We start from the raw sequence: 21,494 nt of genomic DNA, 5'->3' as shown, positions 1-21,494 counted from the left end.
ATCAATAAACCCTTAGTAAAATTTGTTTCATTATACATCATTTTGCTTAAATTCGCAGTTTCCATGAACCTATTGGCAACATTAAGTGAATACTTACTGTACACTCTGGCTGATTCTTATCAAATCTTGCATCTATATTTAATGTAAAAGTTCTGCCCTGCCCCTAATCCACCCCGACAAAACTTACTAAATATTTTTAAGCAATCAGGCTGTTATTGCTAGTTATTTTTTTATCAGCAATCCAGGTCCTGTACACACTAATACAATGGATTAATACTTCCAACATTATATTAAGCAAGTTTATTGTGTTTTCACCACAAAGATAAACACATGTTGAACTTTACAGAGCTAAGAAGAGAAATGAAGTCAAACAGTAAAAATAAAAGACCACAAAAACTGAACACTGCCAAGAAGCCAGATGAAATGAGGAAGCATTAGAAGAATGTTGGCAAGGGCCAGTAAACTTGTGCAACACCTGGCAAGGGGTTCCAGGTAACCTTAGGAAACTCTTGCCTTTTCATTCTAGTCTGTCTGGTCATTGCTTGCACAGCAGAATGTATTCTGCTTTTGTGGCACACTGGTTTTGCCTCACCAATTACAGCTGTCCTCACCACAAAGAAGCCAGCTGTGAGCACCGTTCCCATTTTATAGCTATGCCCTGATTTTACATGGCTGTCATTTGCAAGAATATTGGCCAGTATTGGCATTAAAGTTTGACCTACATGATGAACATAACTGCCTTTTTCCTCTTCAACAAAAATCCCAAGATACACACGAACATAACTGCTGTGCTCCCGAGCTGTCATTTAACTGATGACACATGCAGTAATGCCATCACTACCAAACATCTTTTAGACATCTGCTTTTAAAATTACCTTCAGAAAAACACAAGAAAGTGGCAGAAAAACTGGGTTGGAAGAAAACAGCACTCACCTGCTCTAAACGCCCCCCAGTGTGCTATCATCTTCCACAGCACCCTGATGAGAGGATCCGTCTTTCTCAGCTTCAAAACTGCATGTTGGAAAGCTTACTAGCCTATTCCAACTGTGGGGTTACTTTCATATCGAAAGGTCTTATTCGTTTATATCTCATTTTCTGTTTTCAGTCAAAAGATATAGACACTATCTCTTTACATTCTATGAATTCGTACTTTTCAACTGCAGAAACTATGTTGCTCGTACACAGTGTTGTCATAACTCACAAGCATTGTAGGGACATGCACAGAGAACGTCTATCCACTCGCTATGACACTAGCTATGCAACTGAAACTCACAGATGCAACACATTCTCAGGAGCTTATTCCTCAGAGTTGGTGTCTTAATGACTTTCAGCTCTATACAAGCATCAAGGTCATTTTAAAAGATCAAAATTTGCAATCAAGAATGATGCTGAATGAAATGTACTGTAATTCCAAAATTGTTCTGGGGCAATGGCAGGGTGACTGAACCATCTGCTACATCTTCCTTTTGAAAGAGATTATGCAGACTTCCTGCTCAAAATCTTCACTACTTTATCACCGGGCAGTTCTCTAGATACCCTAAGACTCATGCTCTTTCCAAAGAGTATGTAAACTTTGCATCTTAAGCTACTTTGAAGATAACATTAATTGGTTCCAGTGTCAGTATGGAAACAGGAAATGAACAAAATCTAAACTTTCAAAGTTCATGTCATATTTTGACACTATTGATATCAGTACAGGTAGAACTCAGCTAATTCTTTTTTTTCAGATTACTTGCAAATCACTGAAAAAGCACACACAGAGTGAAGTTACTTATGTTAATGACTTACACAAGAAAAGTTCATACCTAACACACAGGCACAGACCATGGCTGAGGATAAAGTAGAGAGAGAGAGAGAGACAGAGGGGAAAACAAAACAAAACAAAACGAAAAGCACCTTTCAGCGTGTTAGAGCTTAGATTTAAAGCTTGGATCTCAGAAATTCTAAACACTGTACTAACAGTGACCATAGAGGAATAATGAATACTGTTGGTGAAACTGTCATTAGATCACCAGAAAGTAAACAGTGTTAATATTACTCTGAAAAAGTAAACAGATATAGATAGATGTATACATTAGACTATCGTGCTGCTGTATTTTTAAGACAGCATGCTTATGTCTGATGTCATTAACTTCAGAGCCAAGATAAGACCAGGCCTGTTCAATATCAAGATGGCAAACCAACCTTGGAGCTTCTGATTTTCCTTCTCCATTCTAAGCAGCAGTATCTGTTGAAGAATAGCCTTTTGCCACAGCTCTCGGAGCTCACGAGATGTCCTTTTCTTTTCCTCTGGTGGGGGGCCAAAGGGCCCATCTTCACAAACTGGTTCTAAAGGAGATCGTGGGGGAAGCTCTCCCAGCTCTGAATAATCTGGAAAGGGAGACGGCATTCCAGAATTGTCATTTTTCAACAAAAAATGCACATTCAAACACAGTGTCAACTCAGCAAATTCTGTTCATTCAGATAAAATATAATAATATCACCAAATTTAAAATTCATGTGTTAATATGCATTGGCATAAGCCATGTCTGAGCCACAAACGTGAAACAAATGATATATCAAATAGTAAGCAAAACTTCAGTAGCTGAGGAAGAATTTAAAGATACCTGCTTTTTAAGGTGTAATATTTTTATCTCCTTCTGAAAATGTTATTTAATAATTATATTATTGATAATTACAAAAAACGTTCATACAGTGCCTACTGTGTACCAAACTGTTCTCAGAGCTTTATATACAATAATTTACACTCACAAAACTCTAAGACATGGGTATGATAACTATGCAGTTTTAAAGAAATGCAAACTGAGGAACAAGGAGTTTATGTAAGTTGCCTAATGTCACATAGCTAGGAAGGAGTCGAGCCAGGACTGGAACCCAACAGTCTGGCTTTCATGTGCATTCTTAACCACTGTGCTATCTGGCCAGGTATTCTGAAGGAAGATTAAAATGTATTTAATAGCCAGTAGTAACAGTAACCATTAGCAGACCTTCTACCACAAGCTGGGCACTGCGCTGGGCATTTTATATAGGTAGACTCATTTAATCCTGATGACAAGTCCAGAAGGCAGATATTAGCCTGGAAAGGAAACTAAAGTTCAGAAACTTGCCCAAGGTCATACAGTGAGTAAGGAGGTACACCGGCATACTCTAACTCATGTCTTCCTGATTCAGAAGACCATTTGTTCCCACTACATACCACTATAATCCAAATGTTTCCTATATCTAAATTACACAGCTTTATAGAGTCTTATTTCATTATGAGCCTATCAGACAAATGAATAAATTAAAATTCTACATCTTTTGGGGGTTTATATGCATTATAGGAGGATGTTACTGTGTACTGTTCAATAGAAAAGCAAGAATTGAAATTATAAAGTATCATCTCAATTTGATACATATTATGAGAGGCAGTACAGTTCCACTGCACTTAATAGTGCAGGTTCTGGAGACAGGCTGCTGGGATTCTAATCAAAACTCTGTCATTATTGATTTTGTGATCTTTAACAAGTTGCTTAACCTCCTGATGCTTCCACTTCCCGATCTGTCAAGTGGGTATGACAGAGCCTCCCCTCAGAGTGGTGGTAAAGAGACTGAGTTAATAGGCTATAAACCACTGAGAACAGGGCCCAACACAGAGTAAGAACACAATAAAAAAAATAGCTCTTATTGTTTGCTATCATATCTTTACTAGGGGCACAGAAAAGAAATCAAAATTTCAGCTACTCAACTGTAAGCCCTAACCAGGTTAGAACCTTGCTGCCTTGTTGACAAGGGTTTTGGTCACCACACTGAGCACAGTTGCTGACAACCAGCAGGTGCCTGAGAAATAACTGTTGAACAAAAAAAGGGACAAAATACTGGTTTACATGTACTGTTATTTATGTTTTCCCTGTATTTTCTAAATTTGTGGCAATAAATATTTTAAAAATAAAAACTAAAAAAATAATGCAAATCTATTATAATTAAAATGAAAGATGGAAAAAATATTTTCCTGCAAAACACTTACAAATCCTTTCACCCCCAAACCCTGGATACTTAGGATTAGTCATTACTGAATATGATGCAGTTCAACTGAATCCTTTTATTTAATCTTATTCTGCAGCTTGAAGTCTTTAATTTGAGCCCTTTCCTTTCTTTTTTTTATTCTTTTACCATCTTGGCTCTTGGAATTCTGTGGAACACTGCAGCTGTGATTAAAGTTCTGCTTTACCTCACATTGGAAGCATATCTCTCACTGGTTTGCAAAAGAGTTTTGCAATTCCTATGATGTGTTCTGGCTGGCATGGCAGGCGCTGTCCTGATAGCGAGGGCAGTGTTCCCATGCACTCTCACAATCTCGTGCGCGCCAAGAGAACCCAGGACCCAGCCAGGCAACAGAAGGGAGCCCCGCTGAGGGTTAGGTGGGGTTGACCTGGATATTCTTTTTTTTTTTTTTTTTTTTGAGACGGAATCTCGTTCTGTTGCCCAGGCGGGAGTGTGGTGGCGCAATCTTGGCTCACTGCAACCTCTACATCCCAAGTTCAAGCGATTCTCCTGCCTCAGACTCCCGAGTGAGTAGTTGGAATTACAGGCATGCGCCACCATGCCCTGCTAATTTCTGTATTTTCAGTTGAGACAGGGTTTCACCATGTTGGCCAGACTGGTCTCGAACTCCTGACCTCAGGTGATCTGCCCACCTCGGCCTCCCAAAGTGCTAGAATTACAGGTGTGAGCCACCATGTCCAGCTGACTTGGATACTCTTAAACCCTACTAGTAAAACAAGGGCTCACCTCACCTAAACTCCTTCTTCTAATCTCATCCTTCCTGTTTACCACAGCCTTCCTCTTCCCAGGGTCTTGAAAATTCCTACTGTGTTCCTTTCAAATTCGGAATCACAATGAGCAGGTGTAACTCAGGCCAGGAGGATGGAACATTCCTAACAGTAGAGGCTGTTTGTCCCCAGATCCATGTACTCTCTGCCACTTGGGCTACTGACAAGGACCACTGTCTATAGAAGTTTATGAAACTCCGGTTTTATTTTAGTATTCAGAGAAACTGGATCTGCAAAAATACAAGTATTGTTTGGTGACGACAACTGTGAGATTTAAGACCTAAGCTGTCTCCCTAATGTTTTCTACTTTTGTGATCTTTTTCTTATTATCACTAGTGACAGTTTGTTGAGCTTTTACCATATGGGTTCTTGGCATAAATAAGCTTGTTTGATTCTTACAACAATCTCATAGGACAGGTGATATTATGATCTCCATTTTCCAGCTAAAACAAATAAAGTGCAGTGAGGTTTTATAACTTGGCCAAGGTCACACAGCTAGTAAGGGTCAGAGCCATGATAAGAAAAAAGGTGTATTTTCCTCCAAAGTAAAAAAAAGAAGAGTTTACCCCGTGCTTCTCTAACTTCTACATGCACAAGCCTCACTGGGGATCTTGCTAAATTAAAGATTTTGATTCAGCAAGTCTGAGGGGAGCATTTCCATCAAGCTCCCCAATAATGCCTCCACTGCTGTTTGTCCAAGCACACTCTGAATAGCAGGGCTCCACGCTGCAGCTTTACTCTCTATTTCCTCATGCAACCCTATGCACTTCCTAGCACGTCGGCTCATCTCCTTCACTCCCACCACTGAAAACACAGTTCAAATACTGTTGTTAGCTGCCTGAATTCAGGTCCTCAACACATGGCAGGAGCTTGTCCCAAATTTGGTCAGGGGATCCAGGCCAAGTCCAGAATACAAAGACATATTTGAGCACTAGTATTAATTTCACCTCTACATGAACTAAATAAAAGCTGATCCACTGTAAAGGTCAGCAAATAAACCCAAGAGTTTAAAGGAGGGTTTCTCAACCTCAGCACTACTGACATTCTGGGGCTGGATGATTCTTCGTCAGGAGGAGCAGTTTTATACACTGCAGAATGTTTAGCAGAGGGCATAGTAGCATCTGCCCACCATCAATGCCTCTAGGCATTGCTAAATATCCCCTAGGGGTCAGGAGGAACAAAACCACCTCTAATAAGAACCTCTGATTCAGAGCTAAAATCTCACCATTTCGTCTCTCCTAAACCCTGGGAAGGGGCAAAAATGTATCTCCTTTATCCAAATTCATTTCACATGGTAACAATTACTGATTTTTATAGTTTACGATTAACAACAAATTTGTATAATATTTTTTGTTCATATTAAGAGTAGCCTGGCTACAAAATAGCTCAGTAATTTATAAAGGGAGATAGTTAAAAATCTTTGTTCTAAATTTGGCCTGCTGAATCAGTCCAAAGAAAGTACGCTGCTTTCTCAACAATGCAAAAAGATCCAGACTGGGCACAAGGCTTTGGTTTGTAATCAGTCCTCCTTCAGGCAAGTGCAGTCTTGAGAGATGTGGACTCGAGTGGAGTGGCAGGTCGAGGAGAACAAAATCAAAGTCTGAGGCAACTGTCAGCTAAGAACCTTGTTCTAATGATAAACCGGGGCACTGTTTTCACTTCCATCATTCCTAAGCCAATCCTACCAGCATTGAGTCCCTTACATGTATGCAGCGATGCAATGCGTTAGGTGGTCTAAGGAGGGCTACTCTGAGGTTTCTATTCTCTAGAACAATCCCAGGGATCCGGCTTCTCTCCCCGACTTGCATTCTTGCCGAGAGACAGCTGCACAGAGGCCAGTGTAGGAAGCTTGGCTTGGCTCAGTGCAGTGGAGGCTGAGCCGAAGTAGGGGCTGCTCTACCTCATGGGCCAACTGTGTTGGTGCCTCTTGGGAAAACATATGCCTTCTGGGTTCCAGTCCCCCAGTGTAAAATGTGAGAAATGATATTCGCCGCCGACTGCCCAACTGTGGAGAACACAGGCACTGACAGGCATATTTATAAAGTCGGCAAAGCCACCAAACCAAAAGGCTGCGATAACAACTTAGTCCAGGATTAGATTTTACTATTCTGACATCTCCTATAATGACAGGATGTGGAGCACTTAAATTATGTAGCCTTTCAGAAACAATAGCCTCCAATGGGTTCTAAGAATTTTAAAACCAGTCATAATTCAGGAGGCCTTGGAGACAACTGCCTCCTATTAAATCATTGCTGTGACACTCCCAACAGAGTCATAAATATGATCTATGCTGGTATGTCGATATTTTAGATGCCAAATTATTCCCCAACAACTCTGTGCTGTTGCATTCTTTCTCCTGTGCTGTTGCATTCTTTCTATTTGCACACAAATGTGTGGGGAAGAGTATGACATTGCATCATTGTTATGAACAGAATCAATGCCATGATCGAGAAAGAGAAAAAGCAACGTGCACACCACCTCGTATCTGCCCAGTATCTGGCTCTCTCAAGTGCAGAATACAGGGCTTCTTTCTTGCACTTTCACAAAGCACTGACATTAAGTTCTGAACTGCAGTTCTCCTCCTTTTAAAGACATGACATTAAATCACATGTTAAGTGCCCTGTAAGAAAGAGGAGCTCTAGAAGGAAATGAGTAGACAGATCCTTATTCTCCAATTTTCTGGCTTTTTCTGTGTGTTACCCACCATAGAGCATTTTATAACTCTCTTCATCCCTCTTGAAAATTCTGAACTCCATGCGAAAAAAAAAAAGAAGTTAAAAAAATTCCAGTTATTCTCAAACCTCTGTTTGAACAACATAAATCGATTCTGGAAAGGAGAAAACTGAACATTAAATCTCTGGAGAAAAGTTAACAACAACGGGATTAACATCTGCAGTGTCTGTTGTTACGAACAGCTCAAAATTTCTTAGAAAAAACAAAGTAAAATGACCATGTAGACTTAATGTTGTCATATTGTTTACAAAGTATGAGCAGCTTTACCTCTACTACAACAGAAAGCAGAGCCCAGGAGGCAGAGATTTCTGTGTTCCCTGCCATATTCCATGCCTGGGAAACAGCAGATATGCATGGAATATTCAATGAATGAACAGATTCATTTGCCCAAGTCCACTCTCAACCCTGCCATGACTTCTGTGGATCTTTTATGGAAAATACTCCAAAGAGAACCTGATTATTTCCTACAGTTGCATTATATGACAGTCTAGCTAGAGGAAAACAGAATTTTTTAAAGACAACATTCATGGCCGGGCACGGTGGCTCACACCTGTAATCCCAGCACTCTGGGAGGCCGAGGCGGGCAGATCACAAGGTCAGGAGATCGAGACCATCCTGGCTAACACGGTGAAACCCCGTCTCTACTAAAAATACAAAAAATTAGCCGGGCGCCATGGCAGGCGCCTATAGTCCCAGCTACTTGGGAGGCTGAGGCAGGAGAATGGCATGAACCCGGGAGGCGGAGCTTGCAGTGAGCCAAGATAGTGCCACTGCACTCTAGCCTGGGCGACAGAGCGAGACTCTGTCTCAAGAAAAAAAAAAAAAAAAGACAACATTCATTTGGTATAAAGAAATACTGTTAAGTTCTTGCCTCATGCCAGGCATGCTGCTAGAAATCCAAGTATGAATCAGGGTAGCAGAGAAGTACATGACTACTAAAATAAGGGAAATACAAAGAAAGTGTTCTGGAAGTTCAGCAAAAAAAGATGAATTTCAGCTGTTTATAAGGTCAAGAGCATGGGCCCTGGAGCCAGGTATCTGGGATCGAACCTGGCTCTACCATGATCTAGCTACTCAACCTCAAACAGGTTATCTGATCACTTGCCACCTTAGTTTCCTAATCTGCAAAATCTGCATAAAACTGACTAGTTCATAGGATTATTGTGAGCATTAAGTAGGTAAGTGTGTGGGAAAAAACAAGCCTGCACACAGCAAACATTTAATAAAATGTCAACTACCATTCTTCTTACCATCATTGTTGTCAGTTTTCGTGGAAAGGGGGGTGGTTCTGGAAGAACAGGTAAAATCCATACAGGTTTAATTGATGGGAGCCACTTTAGGTAAAGAACCAGCATAAACAAGATGTGCAGGTAATTATTAACTCATCACTGATAATGACCCATTTTGTCTAACGACCAGATAGTATGCGCCTAAATATAGAAGACAAGGCTGGCTGACTCTTGGTTGCTTAAGGTCTAGTCAATCCACATATTAATTGGTTAGAAATTGGGAATTCCAGAAGATTGGGGGTTTTTTAAGCAAAAGTGATCTCATATATACATTCTTTAGCACTTTAACCATATCCTGGCAGGCAGGGAGCGCACAGTCTAGTGGATCAGACACACATGAAAGGCCACTACCAAACAGTGAGAAGAAGGGCTCGAAAAAGAGCTATGGACACAGAACAGAGCACCTAACTCTGCCTGAGATGGGAGCCATGCGGAGGGGAAGGGTGTGATGAGGAAAGAGGTGCACACACACTTAAAAACAGAAGCCAAGATAAGCAGAAACAAGGACCAGGAGCAAGAGGCCTGCAGATCTTTATCCCCACTCTCTCCCAAAATAGCCATTTAGGGTAAACTTCCAAGGCTGTGTAAGGATGACTTAGAGATGAGGAAGTCAAAAGTCCTGACTCAGTCTGGTTAGAGGTCATGACAACAGCTCAGAGGAGCACTGAAGACCGCACGGCGGTGGGAAGTCCAGGGAAGAGAACCAGGAAGAGGCACAGAGAACAGGCCTGGGTGGGCGAGCCCAGGGCACAGAGCACCAAGAGCTCTGCGCGGCCCCAGTGATGGGCAGCTGGTGGCTCTAAATGGGAGGTCTACAGGAGCTGGAAAAGGATCAAGAAAAAGCTGTAGACAGGAGATAACGCATGGGAGAAAATTACGCTTGGAAAGAAGTGGCGTTTGTTTTTGCATCTCCAAGGGGAAGGAAGCTGTATTTTTTGAGGAGCTGAAAGTCAGGGCTCTCAGTTCTTGATTAAAGACAACAAAACTAAAGAGAAACAAATATTCAGCCTCAGCCAGAATCTTAAGTGCTGATCTTTGTAATAGTTTGCCCTATCCTATTACCATTTCTGTAACACTGATTTTCAACTGTGGTTCTTGTAATTTTATGAGACATGGTGGGGTGGAAAAGCCCACCATGGCCCCTGGTCAGTGCCACCAGGATGAGCACCTGAGGGCTGTGTCTGGGAAGCTGGGCCTTGCCTCCCCAGGGACTTCCCACCAGCAGCCACGTCACAGTGGCGACCTTCGCCACCCCGCCCTTATTTTCCTTCTTTCTTCAGGATTGTGGGGAAACTGTCAGTGCTCACAGAAACATGGAGCTGAAAGGGACACTGGAAAATGACTTAGCTCAACTCCCCCTCTCTTCCCAGACGTGGAAACTGAAGCTTAAAGAGGTCCGACGTCACATTTTCTGGGCACTTACTATGTGCTGGGCAGTATGCTTTACAAGTACCCCACTGATTTCATCTTCACCACCAACGGATAAGCTAGGAATTGGTTTTATCCCTCCACGGCAAGGCATGGGACACAGAGCTAATTAGGTGGTGAAGCCAGGACTAGAACTTGGCTGGCTCATCCTAATGCCTTGGGGTAATGGACACAAAAGCAAAGAGGAAAAGGAGCAGGCAACTGATGATGCCAGCCCTGGTACTAACTACCAGGAAACGGGCAAGCTCCTCGACCACCCCTCTGTGTCAGTTTCCTCATTCATAAATCACCGATAATAATAGCATCCACCCCCCACAGCTTTGTTGTGGGGATTAAATGAAAAATCCTTGAGAGCACTTAAAAACAGTACTTAGACAAGAGTAAGTGCTGAATTCCTATTAATATCATTACCTATTTTGTTCTAAAAAAGATAATCTATTTGGCAAAATCTTTCTGTTGCTTAGACTTCTTCGCAATCAGACTGGGGTTGGGGATAAAAAAGAAAGTTGATTTACTGAAGAATACTGGAGAAGAGAAACCTGTTCTATGAAGAAAATGCCAACATTTTCCCAGGGGCTCCTCGCAACAATAGGAGGCCCGGGGTCACCGTCTTGCTGTGTCCAGGGCCCATGGTCACGTAGAAATAGGGTGGGAGAGGGGTGGGGTTTTGGCCTTTCTTTGTCTGGCTGACTCTCCTCTGTCAATGCTCAGTTCCAAGGTCATGCCCTCGGAGACGGCTTCCTCCTGCTGCACCTGCCCCGAGGGACCCCAGACGCCTCCTCTGTGGCCTATAGCACCATGGCGCCCTGAGCACAGAAAACAAACACAAGAGAAGCTCCGAGAAGCGGAGGCCAGGGAGCCTGGAGCGTCTCAGGGAAGACTGGGCAGAAAGGAGAGAAGTCAAAGAGGTCTGGGACAGCCTATGAGGGGCCAGCAATGAACACGCAGAGTGGAGGGAAACAAGCGGGCCCTGGGTGCCACGCAACTCTAGACCCAAGGGATTGGGACTCAGCTCCTTTAAAGAGTTTATTCTTAAATTATGCAAAACTATCATAAAACTTCACATATACTTCATATATAGATATCTGACACTTTCATATAACTTTCTACATATAAAACCTTATAAGAAACATATCATAAGGTGTTTATCCCTCCCCTACCTTCCTGTGACCAATCATGCATTCAATTCATCGCAGAACAGTGATGAAAGAAAACCAAGCTCCACTCCTAAGGAGACAGCTGAGCAGGCCAACTTCCAGGTCTGTGTGCCAAGGGGTCAAGGGCAGCCCATAGGGTGGCGAGAGTGCAGAGGGCGGCTGTGCAGGCCCAACCTCAGAAGAGATGATCCCCAAGTGAGACGTTCGTGGGGGTGGGGAGGGGTGGGAGTGGGGAAAGGGGAAAGTTCCAGTGCTGAGTTCTGACACACGACTGGGAAGGAGATGCGGGGCAGTCCCACCTTGGCAAGTGTGGGAATTAAAAGAAAGCAGCATGATGAATTTGATGACTGCAAGTAGTTCCCCACGGGGCCCAGCGAAGGGACAGGGAGTGCCTGCAGATGCTAAGAGGTGGGTCAGGTCAGGTGGTCAGAAGGAAAAGGGCCTCCTGTGCTGGGCAAGGCCACCATCCTGACCACACTCTGAAGAAGAGGTGAAAAACAGCAGAGAGTGCATGGGCAGTAACCACGTGGAGTTACCCTGACTGCTGCCCACACCTAACCCTGTGATCTCATCCACATGGATTTTTTTAAAAGATGTCAGACCACCCAACATTGGTCGTTTACATTGTTCACTCTGTGATTACAGCTGCTGGTCAAACCTACTCAGCTTGGACCTCACTGTGGGCACAGAGGTCAGGACATCTGACCACTCCCTCCAGCAGCACAGGGGTCACAGCTGACAGAACCTAGACCATGAGTTCAGTCTACAAGAGAAGTTCTCAAAACGTGGTCCCCACATGAGCTTCAGCCTCAACACCACCTGGGAGCTTGTTAGAAATGCAAATTCTTGGTCCCACCCCAAACCTACTGGATCAAAAACTCTGAGGTAGATCCAGCAACCTGGATTTGAACAATTGGGAAATTCTAATGCACACAAAAGGTTGAATCTCTGGCCTTTGGCGTTCAGCACTTTTTTAGCCACTTACTTTACATTACACTTACCTTAATTGGATGTTTCACGTTATGTGACACTAGGGAACAAAGGTACCTTTTAAATACGTTGTTTTAAATTAATTAAGCAATGACTCTACTCATTATGGATGGATGACCTGACCATTAAATAGAGTTTTAAAATGTAATATAACTTGCTTTTTTTTTTGAGATGGAGTCTCGCTCTTGTTGCTCAGGCTGGACTGCAATGGCGCAATCTCGGCTCATTGCAACCTCCGCCTCCCAGGGTTCAAGTGATTCCCTTGCCTCAGCCTCCCAAGTAGCTGGAATTAAGGGTGCGCACCACCAAGCCTGGCTAATTTTTTTGTATTTTAAGTAGAGATGAGGTTTCACCACGTTGGCCAAGTCAGGTGTCGAACTCCTGATCTCAGGTGATCTGCCCGCCTCGGCCTCCCAACGTGCTGGGATACAGGCGTGAGCCACCGCACCTGGCCATATCACCATGCTTTTCAAATACCAGTCAAGTCGCACTTTTATCTTTGTCAAAGGCAAAGTTCAAAGCCAAAGACTGAACTAAATACCATTTTCTTAAGAATGTATTAAGGGGCCGCTCCCTGCTAATCCAGATCAACAACCTACACTATTACAGCAATAACAAATTTCCTTCCAGAAAACTTCCAGATCTGAACATAGTCAGAGACAGACTGATGATTCACCTAATATAAACAGAAAAATATACTACTAAAAGCTAAGATCACGATTTCTCAACCCACATCATTTAGGCATCTGCAGAAAAGCAGCTCATTACAACCCAGCTTTCAACCCCTCCACCGTGGGAGCCTCCCCTCCAGCCCTGGCCTCCTCAGCCCAGCATACTCCGGGCTGTCACACCCTACTGAGAAAGGTGGGCTCAGTATCTCAGGGCCTTTCTGCTTCTGTTTCTACTGAGACATGGTGAAAAGAAAAGCAAGCCAACTTCCTCACCCTCAAATCTCCCCTAACAAAGTGTTATGAGGGTCAAAACTAGACCTGGAAAGAGAAAAGTGGCTGCGTTACAGAGAAACAGCTATTAAACTATACCCCGTGAAGCTCTGGTTGCAAAGTCCATGCAGGAAGCCAGGGAGTGGAGAATGGAGCTCGGGCTGCTCTAATAAAATCATAGGGACTGGGTGGCTTAAACAACACACATTTGTTTCTCACAGTTCTGGAGGGGAAGTCCAAGATCAGGATGGCAGTACAAGTGTATTCTAGTGAGAGCCCTCTCTCTTCCTGACTTGCAGAGAGCTTCCTTCTTGCTGTATCCTCACAGGGTGAAGAGAGAGGAAGCTCTGGGGTCTCTACCTCTTTTTGGGATGACAGTAATCCCATTCATGAGGGCTTCATTCACACAATCTCATCTAAACTTAATCACCTCCCAAGGGCCTCTCTTCAAACACCATAAAACTGTGCATTAGGGCTTCAACATAGGAATTTTGGGGGGACACAAATGTTCAGTCCATAGCAGGAGCAAATCTGATTCCAAGCTACCCCATCCCTAAAACAAAGCAGGTTTGATTTAACGTTTTACAGAGCCTCTGACAACTTCCCTTTTAAAAAAGTTCAATCTGTACCTAAGAAAAAAGGAATATGTTTAAAGCCCAGGAAACAAGGCTTTATTACGATGGAAAGGCATGGGATGGCCTTGAGCTGAGCCTCAATGGATTGGCACAATTCAGAATTTTTTTGAAGCGGGAGGGAAGGCCTGGGGGTGCCAGAAAGGGATTTGTTTGAGCAAAGTCACCAAGTACTCTGGCTCAGAGCTGTCCTTTCTTTTGAATTCACAGCACTTGCTTTCTATGTCATTAACGTGGCCACCGACCTGTGCTGCTGTGCGGCACCTTTCATCTTTGCTGTTCTTTAACTTTAAGCCAGGTCCTGGGATCGGACTTGAAAGTGGACTCTAGCATCTGGTCTGCTTTCATCCCGCTTCCTCACCCAGACTTCTTCCTTGTCAACACAGGACAACCTGACCTGCCCCATCGCAGGAAGCAGATTTAGAATAATACTTCCAACCCACCCCAGTTCCACTGCACCAACCCAGGGCGACGCATAACACGTGCTTCCGAGTCCCTGGATTATCATGGAGTGCAATGCCAGCACTTGACATAAAAGCCCAACATCTAATTAAAATCGCTTGAACATCCAGAAGACAAGGGAGAGGGGAAAAAAGGATGACGACGGCTCCCCAGACTCAAGACTTGAGAAATTACAGGCTTTTAATGTAAAATCAGACAAAATGCATTGAAGGCAAAAAAAAAAAAAAAAATTAAGGTTTTGTGAAAGAACCAAAAGTCAAGGTATAATTTCTGCCATATGACATTTATAATATAGATGGGCAGATTTCATGTATTTAATTTGTACTTAAACAATATTTATTAAGCTTGGGATAGAAAAGGATCATTTTATCCTGATAAGAGTTTCAACCCCAAAATTATTAAGGTTTATGCCACAAAATAGCATTTGCATCAATAAAAGATAACAAAAACCCTTTAGGAATTTTAAAAGACTCTTCTCCTCAATAGCTGCAGCTTTCCAATTCAGAACCTTGAACTTAGTAGACGCAGCATTTCCCCATCCTTTCTTCTCTCTTGGCAGCTGTCTTCCTTACAAGACTTGTACGCTCCTTTGTCTAGCATTTGATCCACTTTCAACCCAATACCTAGAACAATGCTTTTACATACAACTGCACACTCAGTATAGTTGTATGTTAAATAGCATGCAATACATCTATCTCATGTCAGAGGCAGGGATATCTTACCTGCAAAGTTTAGATCCTCATTAAGAGCTATCATCCTCTGATGATGTGATGACAAAGGCTATTACAGAAAGAACCATCCTAAGAGGTAGAAGGAACAGCTATTACAGCCACTGAGGTCTGAAAAACGGAGCCTAAATCTGAGTGGCAGCCAGGAAACAGGAAGGTATGAGCTCCACTGTGGAAGGAGAGAGAACTCAGATAGAGGAGCCTGGAATCTGGAGTGACTGGTAAAATAATACAACAGTGGCATAAATGGCAATTTCAAGAAAAGGAGCCCAATTTTTCCCTCTCGGGCCCAGGAGATGGTTTTTAGGTATGTTGGCTGGCTGGGGTTTTTTTTCCTCCTGAAAAAAATATTTTGGTTGGTGGCAGAGAAACTGTAAACACTAATATATCTATCTATATATTTATCTAAGGAAAAAAAAAGTTACCTATAATCCTACCTCCCTAAGATAAGCATTCTTGATATTTTCATATCTTCTCTCTGGTCTATTTTTGGATTTTCACTCTATGAATAAATGTAACTTCCATTCTATATTCTAGGTTTTCATCAGCAGTGTGTCGTGTGTACCTCCAAGGTCTGGAACCACCCTTAAGACATCAATGGGATGCAGATGCTGAAGTGCCTAAGCATGCCCAAGTAGGAATAGGGCTCAGAAGACGGGTGCGGGAGGATCATGACCCCAGTCTCACATAAAGGGATCAGGGCCAGACATGCGCACTTGGGATTTAATGTGGTTTGGCTATGTCACCACCCAATTCTCATCTTGAATTGTAGTTCTCATAATCCCCATGTCATGGGAGCGACCAGGTAGAGATAATTTAATCATGGGGGCAGTTTCCCCCATCCTGTTCTCATGATAGTGAGTTAGTTCTCATGAGATCTGATGGTTTTATAAGGGGCTTTCCCCCCTTTTGCTCGGCACTTCTCTCTCCTGCTGCCATGTGAAGGACATGTTTGCTTCCCCTTCCACCACGATTGTAAGTTTCCTGAGGTCTCCCCAGCCATGCTGAACAGTGAGTCAACCTCTTTCCTTTATAAATTACCCAGTCTCAGGTATGTTTTTATTAGCAGTGTGAGAACGGACTAATACAGGACTTATCTCCAGAGAAGTCCCATTGGAAACTATTCAACCAGAAATAATCAACAAGCAAGGTGCCATCACAGCTCTGTAATTTGCAGAGAAGAGCTGGTTAGACATTTAGTAGAATGAAACATGTGACCAAGGGAAAAAAAATAATAAGAGAAAGGAGGAGGAAAGGTCCCAGAGGCATGTACAGGTGACTGTCAAAGGCATCAAGAAAACCGTGATGGGGGTTCTGCTTGCACAGCTGTCCTGAAGTGAGACTCTGTGACCTGGCCGATGACAAGAGATAAACTACTATAGGCTCCAGTTATAAACTTTGCTGTCCTCCACCCTCTCTCCTCTCATGCATCTGTGACTAAAATATCTAACCCCACCCATCCCATTACACAATGCTTATCTGGACGTGATCTGAGTTCAGAATCCATTAAAGGAAGCCCATGACTTAAAAATTAGGAAATACTTTTGTGCTTTGCGGAGGAGAGGGGATGGGGAAGTCCTCAAGATGAAACAAAAAGTTTAAAATAGTGAACCAATTCTTCTCCCAACCCAACACAATGTTCGCTGAGTTATATGTGGAAATGTGACCTTTCCACCTGGAAAACCCCAGCCTCACTGCTTTCCTTTGAAGGGCCCATATCCTGAAAGAAATCAACTTGGGAAGTAGCATACTTTTTAGGTATCCATGACTCTTAGGCAAGTGGGGAACTCGGGTTTGTGTTAAGTTTCAGGCTTCAATGTTCTCATGTAGTAGAAAATGAAAACAGACGACATGATCATCAAGATCTCTTGAAAGTCAGTACACTGACATAAATTTACAATCCCAATAGATTTCAAACACTTTAATCCATTTTATGACTTAAAGTGGACAAGTTCAAATGCTCCTTGAAAACTGTTTTTGTGGTAAGCAAATTTCTTAAACATTACCACAATTTACTTGGACTAAAAACATCATTAAAGAGGTAATATTTCCTTTCAAAAGTCTCTACTGACTGTGGCCAGGCGCGGTGGCTCACGCCTGTAATCCCAGCACTTTGGGAGACCAAGGCAGGCGGATGACGAGGTCAGGAGTTCAAGACTAGTCTGGACAACATGGCAAAACCCTGTCTCTACTAAAAATACAAAAATTAGCCAAGTATGGTGGCGCGTGCCTGCAATCCCAGCTACTCGGGAGGCTGAAGCAGGAGAATCATTTGAACCCAGAGGCAGAGGTTGCAGCGAGCCAAGATTGGGCCACTGCACTCCAGCCTGGGTGACAGAGCAAGAATTTGTCTCAAAAAAAAAAAAAAGAGAGAGACTAAGAAAGTCTCTACTGACCATAACTGAATATGGCAAATCCCAGCACACACAGCTTCCATGTGGCATCATTAAGAATCAAGAGTTGTTACATGGGACCAAATATTCAACCCCAAGACAGAAACAGGGGAGGCAGGAGAAGTCGGCTGCTTTGATTAAATGAAGTAATTCAGTAAAAAATTTGCATATTTACCACTCTGAAGGAGAGATACTTTTCTAAACATCCAGGCCCAACATAGAAAATCGAGTGCTGCACACTCAGCTTAAAAGTTGTGCCTTAAATTCTGAGGGCCAGCACAGGGGAAATCGATCCTTCCAAGCCTGCTCATTGTGTGCTCAGATGGCCACGTTTCACCTCACTGCACTCGTCGCTTTCTGGGACATCGTGAAAACTGCATGTTGTTTAACCTTGTGTTGGGATGATTTTAAAGAGTGAAGCATCTATGACTAACTTCTTTACAATGATTCCCAGTCTTTGGTCTCTCCCCATCATGAGTTTTGAAAAGAACCTTCCCCTAAAGCCCCCAATGCCTGCTTTTCAGTATGGTTGGTTAGAGGTTTTTGCTGTCCCTCAATTCAGAGCCAGAGCTGCCCAGTGAGGTGTGCACCTGGGATGGGGCAGGAGCATCAAGCTGCTATCTCAGGAACCAGGTTTCCTCTGGCAGTGACTTCAGGATTTTACATGCACTTTGCCAAAAAGCTGAAGCAATTGTGCAAACTACCAGCAGCACACTATCCAGGAGGTTGAGAGAGATCCTTGGCAACGTGACCATCCTCCCTCTGCCACAGTCTCTGGTCATCCAAGAACATCCTTTTGGTTGTCTTAAAAGTCCACTGACATTAAAAATGAAGGCAGCCAAGGTGGATTTCAAGAATGGCTGCCATTCATGGAGGAGGCTCTTTTTACTTCCTTCAGCCCTTCTTCCTTCCTTCAGACCCCTATTAGGAATGGACCGGCTGCCTTCTCCTTACGTAACAAGCTCCTGTGGAGTGAGTGCTTCCTCACTGACTGCCCCAACACTCTTAACTACAAGGTGGGGCTATCATTATGCCGGCATTACACCGAAGAAACCAAGGCACAAATGGGACACACAGCTGCTTTTGGTCAAAAATGGAAGGGCCACGATTTAAGTTCAGGCCAGTCTGATTTAATAATCCATACTCAACAGTAGAAAATCAAATAACTCAATTAAAAAATGGGCAAAGGACTTGAGACTTGGAAAGACATTTCCCCAAATATGAAACATAAATGGCCGACCAGGACATGAAATGATGCCCAACCACATTAACTATGAAGGAAATCAAAACCACAATGAGATATTACCTCACGCTCACTAGGATGGCCATTATTTTATAATAAAAACTTACATATTTACCACTCCAAAGGAGGGATACTGTTCTAAACATCCAGGCCCAACACAGAAAATCAAGTGTAATCCAGAAGATTGATCCAGAAAATCTGCAATCCAGAAGATGACAAGTGTGGGTGAGGGTGCAGAGGAACTGGAGCCCTTGGGCACTGTTGGTGGGAATGTAAAATGGTACGGCAGCTGCAGAAAACAGTATGAGGGTTACTCACAGAACTACACTATGATCGATCCAGCAAACCCACTTCTGGGTACATATCCGAAAGAACTGAAAGCAGGATCTTGAAGAGACATTTGCACACCCATGTTCATAGCTGCAGTATTCACAATAGCCAAAAGGTGGAAGGTGGAAGCAGATGAATGTCAACAGATGAATGAAGAAAATGTTAAATATACATACAACAGAATATAACTCAAAAAAAAGGGGGGAAAAAAGAGAGAAATCCTGTCATATGCTACAACGTGAAGAACCTTGAGGACATTATGCTAAGCGAAATAAACCAGAAATAAGAAGACAAATACCATATGACTCTACTTAAATGAGTTATCTACAGTAGTCAAACTCAGAGAAACAGAAAGTAGAATGGTGGTTGCCAGGGGCTGGGAGAGGGGGAAATAGGAGTTGTTTATTGGGCATAGAGTTTCAGTTTAACAAGATGAAAAATTCTGCAGATCCATTGCACAACAATGTGAATATACTTAACACTACTGAACTTTATACTTAAATATGGTTTAGATGGTAGTATTATGTTTATGTTTTTTACCACAATAAAAATTTTTTTTTAAATCTATACTCTTAACTGTGACACTACACTGACTCTCCAGCCAATCAGGCCTTTCTGAAATTTACATGACCCTTTTTCCTCTCAAATGGCTAAAAAGCCATTCACAGAAATATACATTATGATGGGAGTTATTAACCAGCACTGAGTTTCATTTTATTTTGCCTCATGACATACCAAGAAAACAAAAGGCCACAGGCCAAAATAAGGCAACAGAGAAAAGCTCACGGGGTCCACATTTAAAACTCTGGCCTCTCAGAAAATGTGGGTGGGCAGGAAAGTCATGATGTAAACGAAGCTCTGCGATTCCAAGGATATCCTCCCAAAGGTCATACCAATTCAAAACATGAAATCAGAACATTCCCAAACCCTGCCTCTCTGTCATACAGACGTGTGTGTCTCTCTCTCTCTAGGTGTACATAGTTTTCTGAGGGCTTGCACTTGTGCCTAATTTAAGCCCCAGCTCTCATTCATTATGCAATACTGCCTCTGATGAAACAAGACAGTTACTGCTAGCCCCATCTCACAAAGGAAGGAACAGGGGTGGGTAGCAGGCCCAAAGTCCCAGGGGAGGGAGACTGCTGTGGCACCAGCAGCCCAGACCCACCCAACCCCAGGGCTCCTAACCAGGCTGCTCTGCAGTCGGCCAACACCAGGTGCTGACCCTAGACACTATTCCTAAATACAGTGCAAATCATGGCTCCTGGGGGTATGGTCTTTGAGCCTCAGTCTTCTCATCTGTAAAATGGAGCATTGGATTAAGAATCCCTTTTCTAACATAAAAGGCTCCAAATAATCTATCGATAATATCAAGTAGAATTTATTGAGCTCCACAGACTCAGGGTATTATGAGAGATTTAAGCAAACAGAAGAACCTTTTCACCCTGCCATCTGAGAACCTACAGTGTGCCAAGGACTACAGAGACAGAACCACACCACTTTAGGAAGAGTAAAGCAGCAACCGCATGAGGCAGAAACCATTTCTGCCCTACAGTGGGTAACACAATGACAGATCACAACCAAAGTAGCTGTGGCAGTGGGCTGGAGTTTACATAAATATGGGGTGACCTAAGGCTAACTTACCTATTACAACTTCAAAAAACAGGTTTTAATTGTATAGGATGAGTAATGGGAGAAGATAACTTTGATGTCTTTTAAACCATCAAATATCGAAAAAGAGATATAAAAATGATGGGCTTTTAAATTTTTTATTAAATCCATTCCCAAACTATTCCTGAAACTATAAATATAACAAACTGAAATTTTACTTCTGCTAGATCTAGAGAAATGTAGACTCTCAACAAGCATTAGGCAACACAGTGCTTTGGGACACTTGGGGGCTCTTTCCCAGGGGTGGGTGGGGAGCAGGCAGGAAGTGACCATGGATGGCAAGGCTTCAGAGGCACCTGCAGCTTCAGCTGCCACAGTAAGAGCAGGGACAGGATGGCCAAGAACAAAAGAAACCCTTCAGACAATGACCACTGTATCTGTACCTTTGGGGGCTTGATTTCTGCAAATCAAGGGTTCCATGTTCTCAGCTCAAATCACTGGTCATGCCAAGTGGAATAACTCCATAGAAGAAAAGGGGAAAAATCCCCAAACAATCATTTGCAGTTCCAGCCCACAAGAGAGAAGCAATTTTAAAACTGAGTCCATTTCCAACAAATCTGAATACTGGTTAGCATCATGATTCACAATGGAAGTATGTCTCCATCTTAAACTTCTATGAGAAGATGAGGTTTTCTAGAAAGACTAAATGTACTTCAAATGTTTCTCCCTTAATTAGAAATTAGTTTTTT

At 42.8% G+C, this 21,494-nt stretch overlaps 1 protein-coding gene across 8 annotated transcripts in view; it reads right to left on the bottom strand.

The window, feature by feature from the left end:
* The window catches only part of TBC1D1 (TBC1 domain family member 1), a 248,435-nt gene that overhangs the window by 45,640 nt on the left and 181,301 nt on the right, over window positions 1–21,494 (bottom strand). For all 8 annotated transcript variants that reach the window (XM_008957560.7, XM_003832157.7, XM_008957562.6 and 5 more), the window contains one exon: window positions 2,185–2,370. In XM_008957560.7, coding sequence (XP_008955808.1) covers window positions 2,185–2,370 — 186 coding nt within the window. The remainder of the gene's footprint in view (window positions 1–2,184; window positions 2,371–21,494) is intronic.

This window comes from Pan paniscus, chromosome 3 (assembly GCF_029289425.2).
Source record: "Pan paniscus chromosome 3, NHGRI_mPanPan1-v2.0_pri, whole genome shotgun sequence".
Classification (NCBI taxonomy): Eukaryota; Metazoa; Chordata; class Mammalia; order Primates; family Hominidae; genus Pan; species Pan paniscus.
The sequence above is the reverse complement of the archived record's forward strand: the minus strand, read 5'-3'. Positions and strand labels throughout refer to the sequence as shown.